General features: G+C 32.5%; 1 protein-coding gene across 2 annotated transcripts; it reads right to left on the bottom strand.

Moving 5' to 3' along the window:
- Positions 1-315: 315 nt before the first annotated feature.
- Positions 316-12,663, bottom strand: LOC115886509 (somatostatin receptor type 2-like). 2 transcript variants are annotated; one of them, XM_030905696.1, is made up of 4 exons: positions 12,500-12,663; positions 4,511-5,435; positions 3,712-3,939; positions 316-839 (listed from the first exon to the last, which is right to left on the bottom strand). In XM_030905696.1, the coding sequence occupies exons 2-4, from the start codon at positions 5,386-5,388 to the stop codon at positions 644-646; spliced, it is 1,302 nt and encodes a 433-aa protein (XP_030761556.1). In that variant the 5' UTR covers positions 5,389-5,435; positions 12,500-12,663; the 3' UTR covers positions 316-643. The 2 variants fall into 2 exon arrangements, with proteins under 2 accessions (XP_030761556.1, XP_030761557.1); XM_030905697.1 differs by having other exon boundaries at positions 3,736-3,939; positions 12,500-12,662.
- Positions 12,664-17,509: the final 4,846 nt, after the last annotated feature.

Here is a 17,509-nt window from a genome sequence, read left to right as displayed (position 1 = left end):
GTTGTAGTTATTAACAGTATATTATGTATATTTCATGTAAACTATATCATTTTTAAAATACAAACCAAAAATCTGAGGAATAATTATGTTTTCCATGTATTCTACAACATATTTATTAATCCGTTATATCTAACTAGCGTGACGTCATAATACTCGCCCGTAGGCTAATCTTTTAATAGAAGGCACTGGCCGAGGGTGCCATTTAACTATCAAAAGTTGTAGTCATTTCCGGTGAAACAGGAAGTGACCTAAACAATTGAATACGTCAATCAATCCTAATTTATGTCATACACTAACATACCAAATCTCGTTTTTTTTATCTGAAAAAATCAAAAAAAGTATAGGGGTGAGCCACTTTTAAGACGCACCCGGTATACACTGAAAAAAAAGTGTTCAAACCAATCTACACTGAGAAAACTTCACTGGCAATGTTTATTTTTCATAAAAAGTCAGTTAAATAAACCAAGGTCTGTAAAAATAAAAGAGTATTATTTAACTCCAAAATTAGCTTCAAACATCAAGCAATTCGCGGTAGAACTGCATTACCAACTTAGAATTTTTGATACACCGAAAAACAGTGTCCGTACCGGTGTACACTACAAGAACTCCTCATCGTTTCTGAAGTAGACCCACTCATACACGATTATAAGCTTGTCGGTTGCGATTGGTTGTTGGGCGCTGTCCCGTTTTTTAACTCTTTGCTCTCCCCCGCCGTGTTGATGGTCATCCTGCTGGTCAGCGTCATGGCTGATGTGGAAGGGTCGTTTTTGACCAGGGGTCCCACGTCACACTCGTCTTCATCGTTGTGGCACGTGGAGGTGTTTCTAGTTGATCTGTATCTGAAAATTTTAAAGAATTCTGTGTTAAAACGTGTAAATAAATAAATAAAAAATGCCTTTATTGTCAAAAAAATTTATAATTTGTAGACAAAGATAGAGTAAACAAACAAAGGAGAATACAAAACAAGTAAACAAATTAGATTGTCGGTCTTATTGTATAAAATAAACATTTATAAATGTTTACAATGTCAAAGAATAAAAAAATAAAAATAAGATTCAAAAATATTTTCTATATTTTAGCAAATATTAGACCAGTGATTACAAGATCAAATTCGATCATCAAAATATAAGTCATTTTGTCTAGTAAATAAGATTTCAATGCTTTGCGAAATGAAAAAAATGATGTTATGGATTTGATTTCAAATGGCAGGTGATTGTGCATTTTTTTCGAGTTGTATAATATTGAACTTTTAACTAATTCTGAGCGTGGGGTAGGTAGATAAAGATCTTGCTCCGCGTTCCTGAGTGGATAAGTGTGAGATGGCCTTTCTTGAGAAGCTGATACATGCTTACGTATTAGGCAAACGGATTCAAATATAAATAAGGAAGGAAGAGTTAATATTGTTGCGGACCGGTGTGGACTCGACCTAACCTAACTATATAGCCCGCCCTCGGGCTATATAGTTAGGTTATTCGAATTCGAAGATTCGAGAAGAAACGAGTTCCACTGGAATGGAGTAGTACATACGAGAACAATCGAAACCTTCTCTATGCACTTAACGATCTATGGACTATTCTAGAGTTCTTTTAGCTGTAGGTATAAAAGCCGGCGGCTGTGCCTAGAGAGGGCAGTTATAAATCGACGAGTGGCAGTTGACGCGCTAAAATTCAAAATATATTCTTAGTTATAAGTCGTTTGTAAATAGTTCTATAAGTCTTTTATCGTTATTGTTTTTGTTAATTAGTGTTAAATAAATAGTGTTTAAATAAATTGTGACTTTCTATCCACACGGAACCGACGAAAAACGTAACAATATTTTTAATTTTGTTAAAACTGTTTGATGCTTAACCAGAATTATTTTTAAGAGTCTATTACCACAGATTATACAGATTATAAACTTTGTTTTTTCTTTATTGTTTTTCGTGGTTCGAATTTTCGAATTTCGTCTTAGAGTCCATTTCACTATACAGGGTTGTTCACCACATACGACACGGAGTATTGTGGCTAAACGATGAGATTTTTACAAATTGTAAGTTTGGGGTTCGTTGAAGGACTATTAGAGCTACAATTTAAAAATATTTTTACAAGATACAGAGTGTCCCAAATAAATAAAAAATATCAAAGTTGTATTTTTTTTAAATGGAACACCCTGTATATTATTACATTTTTAGTTTCTACGATTAAAATAAAGGTAAATTTGATTAAGGTTTATTATACTTAAACCTTACCGTTTTTGAAATATTTACAATTTTGTGAAATTGCAGTAAAAATTTTAAAGCTTCATTTCTCCAAGGGTATCAATGTTTTTAATACTAAATATTTAATGAAGTATATTTAATAATTAATGTAATAATTATTAGCTTCAAACGGCAATAACTTCTTTAATTTAAATGGAATGCCCTGTATATTTTAGGAGAATCAGATGCACAATTAAATTGTCTATCAAATTGTATTATACCATTTTTTACCTATCCCTTCAAGTTTTCGTAGAAAATGCATTTTCTTTTAATTTAGACCTCATTTATCAATATATCCATGGAATACTGACATTTTAGATTGTTTTTAAAGCAACAAATGTACAAAATGTACAGACTAGTAATATTATCGTTTTTAGCGAAACGATGATATTACTAGCCCATTTGTATGCAAAAAGAAAACTATTTAAATCTTTATAAAAGAGTATACCATTAATTAAATATAACACCATTATTTCCGCCCATAATTAAGTATGTCATTAATTAGTAAATTAATGACATACTTAATTGTGTTCGTTAATAAATTATTATAAATAAATGTGGATTTGAGTCAGAAATCAATATAATAATAAGTTATCAAATTAAAGTCTCTGTTGTAATAAATTCGAAACGCTGTAGTGTGATCTATTCCTATTTCATCCTCAAGTTTCCTTGTGCTGATCTTTCCATCGTTCTCTTCTACGCACAATAAAACTTCCAAGTCGGTATCATTTCTTGCATCTTCTCTTTGTTCCTGCCTTGCTTCACATCTGCAGTTATTTATTAGGGTACCTTTGGTCTTAAAGCTCTGGATATTCCTTGCGATTGTAGATTTTCCAGGTATCGGTCTATTCGGATACAGAGCAGTAAAAATGTCCGACACCTTTTGGTAACTATTTCCTTGATAATATCATTTAATCATCAATACTTTTTCTTCGGTAGTGTAATTCATGGCTAATATTTTCGATGTAGGTATGAGTTTTTAATAATAATAACAAAGCACTAAATAGATAAATTTACCTTGACTGGTGCTCATAAATAAATACAGGTCCATAAGAAAGGAGAAATATTTAAAAAGAAATCGGCCATAACTCGTAAACGAGCTAATCAAAAATATCTAAAGTTATTCTTTTGAATGTGGGTTTTAGTGCTCTTCAATAAACCTAAATAGAATTATTCTCTAAAATAATTAGGGAAGCCAATAATTGACCCAATTAAAATTTACATGGGATTTTCTATGTCCCGCTCGACGATGCAACACCTGATATATTATATTTCAGAAATCTGCTTAATGTAATATAACGTTAAATACCGAACGCTTATTTTTGCTACTTTTACGGACTATAGTGAAATGGACTCTTAAGACGGTTCAAGGGATATTTTTGCTTTTCTTTAAATGTGGTATGTAATAAAATAGTATAAGAAATAAACATCATCTTGAAAGTGTTACTTTTGTTAGTAGGTTAGTAATGATTACCGTTTCTCAATCTGTTGAACTGACCTATCAGACGAGGCCTTGGATTTTTTGGGGAACACACTATTCTCCAGGTGAAGAGTGGCATTGACATCCTTGTTGGCGGCGCACGTGCAAGCCTTGAGGAAGCTCTTCTTAAAGTTGTCACTCAAGAATGCGTAAAGTATCGGGTTAACAGCTGAGTTCGAGTAACTTAAACATGAGGCCAGTATATGCAGGGTTACAGTAAACCTGAAATATTGTTCAATTTTTAAGAAAAAAAGTGTTTGTTACAAAGAAATAAATAAAAGGTGGCGTGCACACATCAAAGACATCAAAACTAACTTGTCTTGCTTCTACTCGTTATTTTGAACAAGAAAGAGATAATGATGAGCCTCTTTTGCTATTAACTTGCAATAGAGATGTAAAAACTGATATTGTTGCTTAACTTTTGCGACTTTTATTGAAAAGCCATGACGTATATGCCAACATTTATTGATTTCCCTATACAGGGTGGTCCGAACTGTATTCCGGAAACTTCGGCAGCATATTCTGCAGATAAAAATGAGTAAAAAAGTTCGTATAAATGTATGTCCTAAAATGTTTAGTTTCCGAGATACAGGGTGTAGAAGTTTTATTTTTATTTTTATTTTCTCCAAATAATTTCTGAAGTAACGTCAATATTTTGATGAAAATTTGTGTCTGGAAGTTTTTTAATATGAGAATTATCAATATGACTCCTTTATCTGTAGACTATGCTGGTGAAGTTTCCGGAATACAGTTCGGACCACCCTGTATATTGATATTTCAGAAGATTTCTTACGTATATGGTGTAGCTGAAGGTATTGCAGCTGAGGTCAACTGCGTTATCCAATACGGCAACCAACAAATCACGTAGACAGTCACAACGGTTAGAACCAAGTTAGTAACCTTCCTGTGACTTTTCTTCTTCTCCTTGGACTTGTTTTTAGGCCCTACAGTCTTCAGTTTCTTGATAACTTGACAGTAGAAGAACAGAATCAAGCATAACGGTATAGCAAAACTGAAAATGAAAGTGTAGATGAGGAACAAAGTTGGAGCGGGTATCAATGATGAATCGAGGCTCTCGGTTGAATTCGTGGTCAAAGTATTGTTCTCGTCTGTGACAAACCAGTTTATTACACAGGAGGTGGTCTTGTTGTCGTCCGACACTACTGCCTGAGCGTTCTCTACGATCGGGACCATCAGTAATAGACTGCAGAACCAAGCGAAGAACGCTACGATCTTTGATATCATCGGTGTACGCCATTTTGGTGAAGAAATCGGATGGCATACTGCTATATACCTGTCGGCGCTCATGATACATAGTAGAATCGAGCTGGTAAACTGGTTGATGCTCGTGGTGATCATGTAAGCCTTACAAACGTAATGCCCAAAGATCCATTGACCATTCAGAATGGTGGTAATAAGAAAAGGTATCCCAATGAGGAAAAACTCATCGGCTATGGCCAGATTAACAATGTACATGTTAGTGACTGTCTGCATCTTGGAGAAGCGGAGCACCACGTAAATGACGAGGGTGTTTCCGACCAAGCCCACCACGCAGACCACCACGAAGAGGATGGTTTGGATGGCATTCATCACCCATGAAAAGCTGCTCTCTTGAATTTCCTCGGAGTCTGTGTCGTTGAAGTGCCGGGTGAGATTGCCCAGAGCGTCCATGGTGGGTGATGATTTGAAGAGATTGGAGCATGGAGTGAAGAGGTTATCTGAAAAGATTGAAGAAAAAAACGTGTTAGAAACATACAGTATTGGCCAAAGGTGGATGAACCAATACCAATAATTGCGAAGAAAATCAGATTTGAGGTGTTAAATATCAAAATTATTTTATGTACCTTTGTATGTTAAAAGTTTAATACATTTTCACCAAAATACTACAAACAAATATAAATTCTTCTGTTAGTCTTATCATTTATAGATAAGAATAATTGGCAAATATTGCTTTTTTCTCTTGGACAAAAATAGATGAACCAAATATTTTTAAAAATTGTTAGTTTCATTTGTTCTGCTTTTATGAACAATTGCGATTTAAAAACATTTGAGCTCTTGTGATATATCATGCCACGTGGAATTAACTTGTCTGCAGATCTTAAGTTGCGAGTAGTGAATGCCTTTAAGGATGGTTTGGAGCAATCGGAAATCGCTAAGCAATTACGCCTTGGAAAATCAGCGGTACATTATATTTTAAAGAGATATAATGAGAGAGGAGATGTCTCTATAAAAAGAAAACCAGGACGACCTAAAAAAGTTGGTCCCAATATGATAAAAGCCATAAAACGAATTTCTTCACAAGATCCATTTTTCCGTCAACGAAGATAAAAGCAAAACTTGAAAAAATGGGCTATCCACCAGTGAGTACAAGGACGATCCGACGTAAATTAGTTGACCAGAAGTTGTTTTCCCGAAGACCCGCCAAGAAACCACTGCTATCAAAAAAAAATTTGAAGGCCCGATTAGCATTTGCCAAGGAATATCAAAACTGGACTGTGGCACAATGGAAAAAAGTTTGTTTTAGTGATGAATCAAAGTTTAATTTGGTGTCATCAGATGGAATTCAACATGTAAGAAGACCTCCCAACACACGATTGCTACCAAAGTACACGCGACCCACTGTAAAACATGGTGGGGGCTCAATCGTGGTATGGGGGTGTTTTTCTGGGTATGGGATGGGAAATGTTTTTTGTCCTGACATGTAATGCTTTACATTTTATTTTTTAATTTCCAATCGGTGAGTATTATCAAAAAAACACAAGAGGTAAAAAAGTTTCTAAACAAACTAAACTATTCAAATTAAAGCATTTGCATGTGTTTGATAAGATTTTTCTTTAAATTTCGTTAACAAGAATGATAAGGGTAGTTTATTTCAACCCCTTCCACTCATTTTAAAAAATAAAAAAATTACCTGAAAGTGTGTTTTCATAACAGTAATGCTTCCATAAAATTTCATTAGTCTATCTCTTTTCGTTTTCAAGATAAAAAATAAAAACATTATTTTTCCGCCATCTTTGTACCGCGATATCTCCCTAATGGTTGACTTTTGACCCAACGTATATGAAGCAAACTACCCTTTATTTTGAACAAGGAATCACCCCCTGAAGTTTTTCGCATTTGTTTTGAAACACCCTGTATAAAACTTTAAAATACATGAAAATATTATTATAGAATAACTAACTAAAAAAAAAGGCAAAAATATGTACACTTTGTGAATTTGAAATTAACATGAATATCGCGCATCTCCTGTTGCAATCTAACTCTAAAATAGTATGCAAATAAAAACAACTTAGGAGAAGATGTTTTCGGGAATTCTGCAGGAATTTAATATACTTAAAATTCCATTTGGTATACACCGTACTTTGCAAGTTCCTGCAACAAAAAGGGCTTGAACGCAGAAATTGCGAAGGGAATGTTTTAATAACCAGAGCTAAAACATATTTTATTCAGCGTTGCCCGATTTAATGCTAAGTAGCAAGATGGAGATTTTATTTAGGAATATGGGCCAGTAAGCCTTCTTTAAAAAGCATATAGAATCCCAAAATTATGTATTTATTTTTTCTTGTACCGGGTGTTTTTCAAATGTGGCTCACACATATAACTTTCTTATTTTGCTAGTTAAAAAATACAAGATTTGGTATTTGTGTATATGTCATAAATCAGGACTGATTGACGTATTCAATTAGTTTCCTGTTTCACCGGAAATGACTACAACTTTTGATTTTTACCCTCGGTATTGTTTTACTTTATTTAGTAGAAGAATTCATTCTGAAAAAAATGACATATATCGTTGTGAAAATGCCAACCTAAAGTATGTTGTATTTCAGGAAACTATTTTAACTTCTATAGGGTGAGTGGATTGGGATGATTTTTGATGAACACCCTGTATATTATATGCATTTTTGGCATCCTTTCCCAGATCACTTTATATATTTTTTTTTGGTAAACTCTGTCTCTAATAGTTTCTGAAAAATAAAATTATTTTTTTTAAAAAGGTCCGATTAAATTTATATCTCCGAAACTAAAGTTCCAAGAAAAGTCGTAACATATCTACAAATTCATTTACCCACTAGTAGATATAAAAAGCATTTTTGGTAAACTCTGTCTCTAATACTTTCTGAAAAATAAAATTATTTTTTTTTAAAAAGGTCCGATTAAATTTATATCTCCGAAACTAAAGTTCCAAGAAAAGTCGTAATATATCTATAAATTCATTTACCTACTAGTAGATATAAAAAGCATTTTTAGTAAACTCTGTCTCTAATAGTTTCTGAAAAATAAAATTATTTTTTTTTTAAAAGGTGCGATTAAATTTATATCTCCGAAACTAAAGTTCCAAGAAAAGTCGTAATATATCTACAAATTCATTTACCTACTAGTAGATATAAAAAGCATTTTTGGTAAACTCTGTCTCTAATAGTTTCTGAAAAATAAAATTAATTTTTTTTAAAAAGGTCCGATTAAATTTATATCTCCGAAACTAAAGTTCCAAGAAAAGTCGTAATATATCTACAAATTCATTTATCCACTAGTAGTTATAAAAAGCATTTTTGGTAAACTCTGTCTCTAATAGTTTCTGAAAAATAAAATTAATTTTTTTTAAAAGGTCCGATTAAATTTATATCTCCGAAACTAAAGTTCCAAGAAAAGTCGTAATATAGTATCTACAAATTCATTTACCCACTAGTAGATATAAAAAGCATTTTTGGTAAACTCTGTCTCTAATAGTTTCTGAAAAATAAAATTATTTTTTTTTAAAAAGGTCCGATTAAATTTATATCTCCGAAACTAAAGTTCCAAGAAAATTCGTAATATATCTACAAATTCATTTACCCGCTAGTAGTTAAGGTATGACTAAATAAAATATATTTAGATAGTTTCAGAGATATTAATAAAAAAATAAACAATATATATTTTTCAGCCTTTTTCAAAAAATTATTAAATATACAAGAACTGTCCTGAAATCAAAACTATGTTATTTTATTCTTACTTTGCTATAAATATGGTAATCGTAAATCATACAGGATGTCCAAAATTCCACGCGAAACTTTCTAAAATACAAAATAATTTTTCTTCGGTTTTTTAAATGGAACACCTTGTATAACATTTTTTCGATAAATGGAGAATTAAAAATGAATATTTTTTCTATTTAGAGTATTTCAAAATTTTTAACTGTTTCGCAGATATTCGTTTTATATTTCATATGGCATTTTTCACAGTAACTTTTGTTGAAAGAGCCATGTGAAATAATACTGCGCGTATCTGCAAAACCATTAAAAATTTTGAAATACTTTAAATATAAAAAATGTTCATTTTTTAACTCTCTATCTAATAAAATATAAGATACAGGGTGTTCCATTAAAAAAAATCAAAGAAAAATTATTTTATATTTTAGAAAGTTTGGCGTAGAATTTTGAACACCCTGTATGCTTCAAGATTACGATATTTATAGCAAAGTAAGCACGGACTATCTAAAGACATACTTAATATAATTTTGATTTCAGGACAGTTCTTGTATTTTTAATATTTTTTTTAAGGAAGTTTGAAAAATATATATATTTTTTTAATTTATTAATATCTCTCAAATTATCGAAACATATTTAATAATATCTTAGGATTATGTAAAGTAAACTGAAAGGAACCCCAAAATACTATACAGGGTGTTCCATTTCAAAAAAAATCATCCCAATCCACTCACACTTTTTTTTTCCTGAAATATATCACCGTACATTCTTCAAGTTTTTTAATCTATGAGCTATATACATAATATGCCCGACTCACTATTGCCGAACCCTGTATATCTAAAATATCATCAGAGATATTTCGAAAAAAAAGGTTTTTTAAGAAACTTTTACCACCCTATATCTCAAAAATTAAGATGTTTAGGACATAGATCCTTATGAAGCTTTTTTTTAGAATTGGCCCAAGAATCACCCCCTTAAATATAAGCATGCCATTAAGGAACACACTGTATATTGCCTATCTTTGTTTTGTATGGTTAATAATGTCCTACAGTAAATTCAACCCCAAGATGCACCAAACGTAAACAGAGACATGAGGCAAGCACGTGAACAGGAACGCTGTATTAATATAACCAGGACCGCACTAAGGTCGGATATTTCAAATCATAAAATTGTTATGTATATTTTTATGATTTTTTAATATTGTTTATATTTTATGATGGAAATTTATATTATATAAATAGGTAATTATTGGGAAAACTGGAAATCGTCCTATTTTCACCAAAATTGGTATACACCCTTTTTTGAGGTCGTAGATTACGAATCTGATCAAACCTAACCAACCAGAGGTCTCTTACTGTTTTTCAGAAAAATGGAAAATAATTTCAACATTGAATTTTTCTTTATTTCAGCCCTATAAAGTAATAATTTCACTATATTTTTATTATATCATAGTTTATCTAAAAGCCACACTTGATTGAGGATTGAAAAATGTCCAAAATTTTACTGAAAAACACTTTTCTTAACAAAATAACTAAGAAAATTGAGACCAGATGGAAGTTTGACATTTCATATTCTTCTTCTCTCTCTCTCCTATGTAATGAGAGAGACAAATATTTCAATTTTTTCGGGTGATTTTAAATAAATTACCTATTATGAGATTTGACAATAGTTAAATATACCTATATCCACAAAGTTACGCGGAAGAATTTTAATTACATTGCTTTCACCTTCTATGCTTAGGGGGTTGATATTTTTATGCTATATTATATTAAAAAAAGATTAAACCCCTTCGCAAAGAAGTTATATAAATAATATTTATAAGCACGAAGTTGCATGAAAGAGTTTTGATTGCATTGGTTTCAACTTCTTTGCGGAGGGTTTAATCTTTTTTTTATATAATATAACAAAAAAGATTAACACCCTCCGCATAGAAGTTGTGGCAAACCAAACAAAAATGACCTAACCAAACCAAACAAAAATCTTTCGTGCCACTTCGTGGTTATAAATAGTCAGATTTCGTTAGTAAAATAGCAGATATGGGAGGGAGCCGTTCCTCAGGCAACCGCCTTTCGTAATCCCAGAATGAGCGAAAAAAACACACTAAATTTACGTTCAGCATTGGCGACGTTGCTTTAAATGCCAGAAACACATAACCCAACATTTTTAGATTGTTTACAAATTTATTTTAGCAAATTTTCCTCTATTATGCATAGAATTGGTTAAAAAAGTAACAGAAAATAGCAAAAACCTTATTGTTTATTGAATACCTAACAAAATATGTGCGAGAAAACCTTAAAAATATCAGAAATTAAGTAAAATTCTATGTTGAAACTATTTTCCGTTTTTCTGAAAAACGGTAAGAGACCGCCAGGAAAAATGTTCAGATTCGTAATCTACGATCTCAAAATAGGGTGTATACCAATTTTGGTGAAAATCGGACGCGATTTCCAGTTTTCTCAATAATTACCTTTAATTATTATCAAACTACATATATAATTAGATGTAGAAATAAAGTGATGGGAAGGGGACGGGAATATTAAAATATTACGTTACTCTTTGGCACGACCGATTTCAACAAATTTGGTGTTTTTTAAAAGGGCTTAATTTGTCCTTTAAAATAATTATCTTTTTATTTGGTACTACTGATTTTTTTATTTCCATTATTGACAGCAATATCTGAATATCGGTATAAATAGGTATCTGTTTCTAAAATACTATTTGTAAAAAATGCAGTGATGTAAACGTTTTTACATCATTTAAAAGACCAATTGCATTATAACATAATTTAATACATTTTAGTTGACAAAAAAAGCACTTAGTTTTAACTTGCTTTCGTAGCCTGCTGTATTATTCGTTTTAAAGTATAACGACATTTTTTTGAAAAACTAGTCAAATAAAAACTTCTATTTTTAAACATAACATTTATTAACATTAGATTTACAAAATTTATAATTTTATTAACATTTACAAAATAATAATTTTATATAAAATATATAACTTTTGACATTTTGTAGTAGGTACGTGTGTACTAAATTGTAAAAATATTTTATGCAAACATAAATAATTATTTCTCTATTTGTAACTTGTAACTTGTACGAAGTGATCAACAATTATTATTGAAATAGTTGACCGTTCTGATTTTACTCGCTTGGTTGGGAATAAATTTAAAAAGCATTTTTATTTTATCAAAGAGTATTCCTTAACGCGCTATGCAAGCCGACCCTGTAAAAAATCTCAACCGCCTACCTCAACGGCTCTATGGCTGGCCGGCCAATCAGGGTAGATTTCGCCGCTGGCTCTCGCCTGACACGTGCTGATCACGCACTGTGCATTTGTTTATATTGGTGCATTTTGAATTTGAATACAGTTTAAATACAAAATATTTTCATGGTCTCTGTCTGTCTGTCTGTCTGTAACACGATAACTCAAAAATCGCTAAACCGATTTTAACCAAATTTGGCACAAAAATACTGTGGCACCCGAGAATCTGGCCATTAGTTTTTGGTGGGGGTGAGGGGTTGGTAAGGGGGTATGGGAGGGGGTTAAAAATTTAAAAAAATCGTAACTCCAAAATTACAGTAGCTAGCGAAACGCGGTTTTCAATTTAAGATTAGGAATAATATTTGCAACAAAATTTGTAATAACATCGAAATCAGTCAAAGTCGCAGTTTTTTAGATAAAAGAAAAATTGGAAAAATCCCTTTACTTTGAAACTAAAAGAAGTGCCTACAAACTTTTTATTAAACTTTAATATAATCACTAAATAACTATTGATTACTAGAAAATATATTTGTACTAATTATTATGTTATTACTTACATATAAAGCACAATTTTTAAAACAATACAACTACTAACAGGGAGATATATTCATTGAAACCCGATTGTTTGCATAAATTAAGAACCATTTTTACGCCGAAATCTTGCCGGACTGCATTTTCTGCATCGTTGCAGATATAAACTGATTTTTAAAGGTTTTTGCCGGAGAGAAAGTATTTTGCATATATTAAGTGTTCGCATTTTCTGCGGTACTTAGGCTCTTATATACATATTATGTATGGTTTTTAATGATATCCTCTGCAAAACGTTGGATAATACCGTACGATCGAAAGAAAACGGCGTCTAAGACGGCTAGGGAATGACAATAATATACAGGGTGTTCCACTGTATATTATTATACATATATATGTATCGACAGTCATTTACAAGCCAACTGGACGCCGTTTTTTTTTCGAGCATACGGTATAATAATGAATCTAGCCAATCCCCTTCACACTTGCCTACGGATTCAATAAATAATGTAATTTTACGCAAATGTAATTTTACCTAATTTTCCGCAAAAAAATAAACAATTATTCTAGCAGCTTTGTATTATTTTATTTATTTATTTTTAAATTTTTATTAATTTCTCAATGAAACTATTATTATACACCTAAACTAGCAAATTTTTTGAAAGGATATTTAAAAAAATATTGTAACAAGTAGCCCATCCCAAGTTTGTCCACCCCTAGCAAATCTTGGCAGGTAAATTTAAATTTTATGTAACAGTTATACATATAGATTTTTTATAACCAAAATTTTTCATGTTTTTTTTATAGTTTACAATTATTATTTTACATATTTGATAACAATACTATATACATTTTTTTACATGTAAAATATATAAAAAATGTTTATTGCAGAAATTGTATTTCTCTGATTATAATACCCTACGCCACTGAAGAAATCCTGTCTGAGTAGCATTATTCAAGTTTCAAACATTAATTATAAAATAAGATATTGAAAATACTACTTGGAATTAATGGTGTCACCTCGAAATCTTGTCACCAAAGTATGGCCGCCGACCAAATTTTGGCCTCAAAAATTTTTCACTGGAGAATATGCATGTTAGCTGTCCCCTCTCTTTCCTAAACGGGTAAGAACGGGAACCCTATTTAAGGATGATTCACGTTACACCGTGACGGGCCGGAGCCGTGCGACGGTGAAGGCACGGCCAAACATTGTCAAATGTTATTTATACTTATACATTCATGCTAAGCCGAGCACGGTCCGAGCTTCGCCGGAACGCGTCCGTGCCCCGTCCAAGAAATGTTGGTGTACATTTTTCCTCGGATCCGCTACGTTCCGGCCCCGTTGCGGCTAAATACTACGTTCGTCTACGGGCCTATAGCGACTGTTTTCTAGCAGTGTTGCCGCACCCAACTTTTAGCGCGTACCACATTATAAACTAAAAATGTACCACTTTGGTACAATTTTTTAAAGCACAACAAAATACATCTGCAAATGACTTTAACCGGTTTGGTCGTTGTGAATTTCTTCATAAATTTCTACATAAAAAACTTCCTGGAAAAGACAAAAATCGAGACGAAAAACATGAAATAGAAATTCAGAAAACCCAATTATAAGTATGTATAGGTTGAAGAAATGTAAGTAATTCTAATACTACACACGATACTTGGAAAACTTAAATTTTATTAAAAAAAACGCAAATATAGAAGCATGTCAGAAGCAGCAAATTTTTAAGTTTTTTCTTCGGGTTATTTAATATAAGCAACCCTATAGACATTACAACGTTTATAATACGTCGTTAATTAATGCGGATTGTCTCCGAATGGTATCGGTAAGCGCGTTTAATGCAATATCAACGACGATAATTATTAAATATCTATTCATTTTCGGTGCGCGTGGGAAATAATTATTGTACCGAATCATCCTGGATTTGAAAATGTAGTACCACTGTACCAAATAGAATTAAAAGTATCAAATTTGGCACTGCGGCAACACTGTTTTTTAGAATATAATCGGCACGGACAGAAGTGTCTAGTCCTAGCCGTCAACTATTAAGCTTGACCAATCAGGTTGGTTAGCGTGGTTATTTGGAGTGTGTTAATTCATTTGTGTTTGTCAAAAACTCTAACGTGATTGATCGGGCTTAACAGTTGCCTGCTAGGGCTAGACACAAGTGGCACGGACATGATCCCCGTTGTCCACTCGGTGTTGCATATATTGAAGGCCCGGACGTGGCTCGGTGTCTACTTTACGGAACGTGCCCGGCTCGGGTACGGTCCGGTGTACCGTGAATCATCCTTAAGACTTTGCTGTCAGTCCGTCCGTCTGTCACTAAGGTCTATCTTATGAACCGTTATACCTAGACAGTTGAAATTTTTACAGTTAATGTATCTATGTTGCCGCTATAAGAACAAATACTAAAAACAGAATTAAATAAATGTTTATAAATAAAAAAGTACTTTTACTAAATATTATCTTTTAAGTAAGAATTTTACATAGAAGTCCTCGGTGGCCACGTGGTTAAAGCATTAGGACTTTACGCTGCTATTACGTTGGAGCTGTAGTAAGGCAGGTTCGAATCCTAGTCAAGGCGACTTTTTTTAATCGTTTTTTTTTAATTTTTACATATTTATTATTGATTAATACAATTTTTAGTAATGTGTTTCTTCATTTTTTTTTAAATTACTTATACGCGCATACGGAAGTCAAAAACGCAATAATATACAGGGTGTTCCATTTAAAAAAAATCATCCCAATCCACACACACTTTTTTTTTGAACCACCCTGTAGAAGTTAAAATATTTTCCTGAAACACATCCTAGTACATACCTAGGATCTAGGAACCTAGCTCCTAGGAGCTACAAATGTCCGACGCACTTTTTTCCCGAACCCTGTATTTATAAATGTCAAATATTGGGATATTTTTACGGCCGCATTTTATTTTAATCGACAAAACGTCGATCGAGTTTCATTCTTGTCGATAATTTACAGGAAAAAGCATAAATTTTCGCGACAGTTTTAGGTTTTTATGACACCTGGTTTTTATCGCCCATAGCTATTAAATTTTAACGGGCTCACCCGATTTATTTCTGCTGTAGCCATTAAAGTACAGCTATTGTCTGACGGGTTTTACTATAGACATGTATAAAAGATAGACTAAAACCATATACAGGGTGTCCCAATATTATACAGGGAGGCGCACCTCATTCGAAAAAAGTGTAGGAACAAAATATTTTATGGGTATATGTTGAGAGGCAATGTTTATAATTTAATATTACTTTGAAATGTACAGGATGTGTCAGAACTATTATCCATACCCAAGTAGCATTTGGACGTTATCTAACGTCGGGTATACGTCGCGTTCTATAAACACGACGTCGGGTACCAACGTCGGTTCGACCGCCTGACGACCCTTATTTGCACCTAAATGGGGAATACAGATTCGGGTCGCCTCGACGTCGGTATCTGACCTAATAGGGAATGTAATTCTACCAATTACCAACGTCATATTACGTTGGATTTTAGTTACTTAAAATTCGTCGCTAAGTACTTACGTTACGTTTGGCTTCATATTCGCTACCAAGAATACATAAAAACCTAACCAAACTACCTAATTACAAATGGATTCATAATCGCCCCTCGAATATAACTATAAGTGCCTACCTAATTTCATATTATAATAATTCTGAATCATTAATCCAGACATCAGTTTTGTCAACGGAAGTCACTTTTTTTATATATCTGATTAAAATACTCCGGAAAACAACGAGCGCCTTCAAAATTAGGTAGATTTATGAAATAAAAATATCTATAAAAAGTAACTCATAAAATATTTTTTTATTTTCTAGCTGGTTTAATCATAAAAACTGTACTGTGGTTCCCCCCAAACTCAACCTTATCAATATTATTCTACTAGAAATCGGAATGTGAATATAAATTTTAAAAACATAAAACGATTTTAAAATGGCTGACAATCGGATACTTGTTAAGAATGGCGGATTCCTGTGTCCGACTTAATATGTAAAAACAAAATAAAAACAAGCCAAACTACCAAACCAAACCAAACTACCAGTATCCCAATTCCGACCGGGTCTCCAATATTAGTCGTCTCACATGACCGAAGTCATCAAACCGGACGACCGGCAATCGTATTATGACGTATATAATTCCAACGTACGCCACGTAACCTCACTTTGCGTATCACTGATTTGTGATTTGTTGTGCAACTATATTTTAGTTTTTGTTTTCTCCTTAAAAAAAGGGCAGCCACTTTTTTAAGATAGTATATATTTTAAAAGAATTGGAACCTAACCTCACATGTCGGAGGAGGATGGGGTCTGCTGGTAAATCCTAAGCTAAAAATGAAATTAAGATGCACCAGTGTAATGTAGCATCTCTTCCGGATAAAAGCATTTACGGGTGGAGGCAAGACATCACTACTACTATTATTATTTTTATTTATTAGCTTTCTGTAAAATGTAGATGAATGTCTAAATGCCTTTTTAGTGTTTTTTTAGGCATAAGAAAAAAATTAAGTTTGTTTACAAAAACTGTTTATTAGGTTATGTTCATGATGTTCATTAGGCCCTTTGAATAAGAAGACTAAGGAAGGAGCATAATGCTATCCATGTATTCATGCATGGTGGGCGGAAAAGCCACCATAAAAGCTCTCTAGGGTGGGGATCCTTAACAATTCTGTTTGACGATTCATTTGACACATTTGAATTTGATTTGAAATGTTGTGATTTGTCAGCCTTTACGGAGCTTATTTTATGTTATTTTATTTATTCTACTACTGATAGTTGTATAAAGGTAGTAAATCTAGATGGAAATTGTGGCAGAACTTAAATTAACAACAGTGACACTATCGTGATTTATCGAAAAAAGACTCTAAAAATAGTTGGTTGTGTAGCGTGCGGTAGATCTCGGCAAAAATTGAGTGAAATAATGAACAACTTTTCGCTAGTAAGTGACTATATAATATACATACGTGTAGTAAACCGATCATTTATGAAATTCACTTAAATTAACTAAATTATAT

This window comes from Sitophilus oryzae, unplaced genomic scaffold (genome assembly GCF_002938485.1).
Source record: "Sitophilus oryzae breed Bouriz unplaced genomic scaffold, Soryzae_2.0 scaffold_494_pilon_pilon, whole genome shotgun sequence".
Taxonomy (NCBI): domain Eukaryota; kingdom Metazoa; phylum Arthropoda; class Insecta; order Coleoptera; family Curculionidae; genus Sitophilus; species Sitophilus oryzae.
This window is presented reverse-complemented; position numbering and strand designations above follow the sequence as displayed.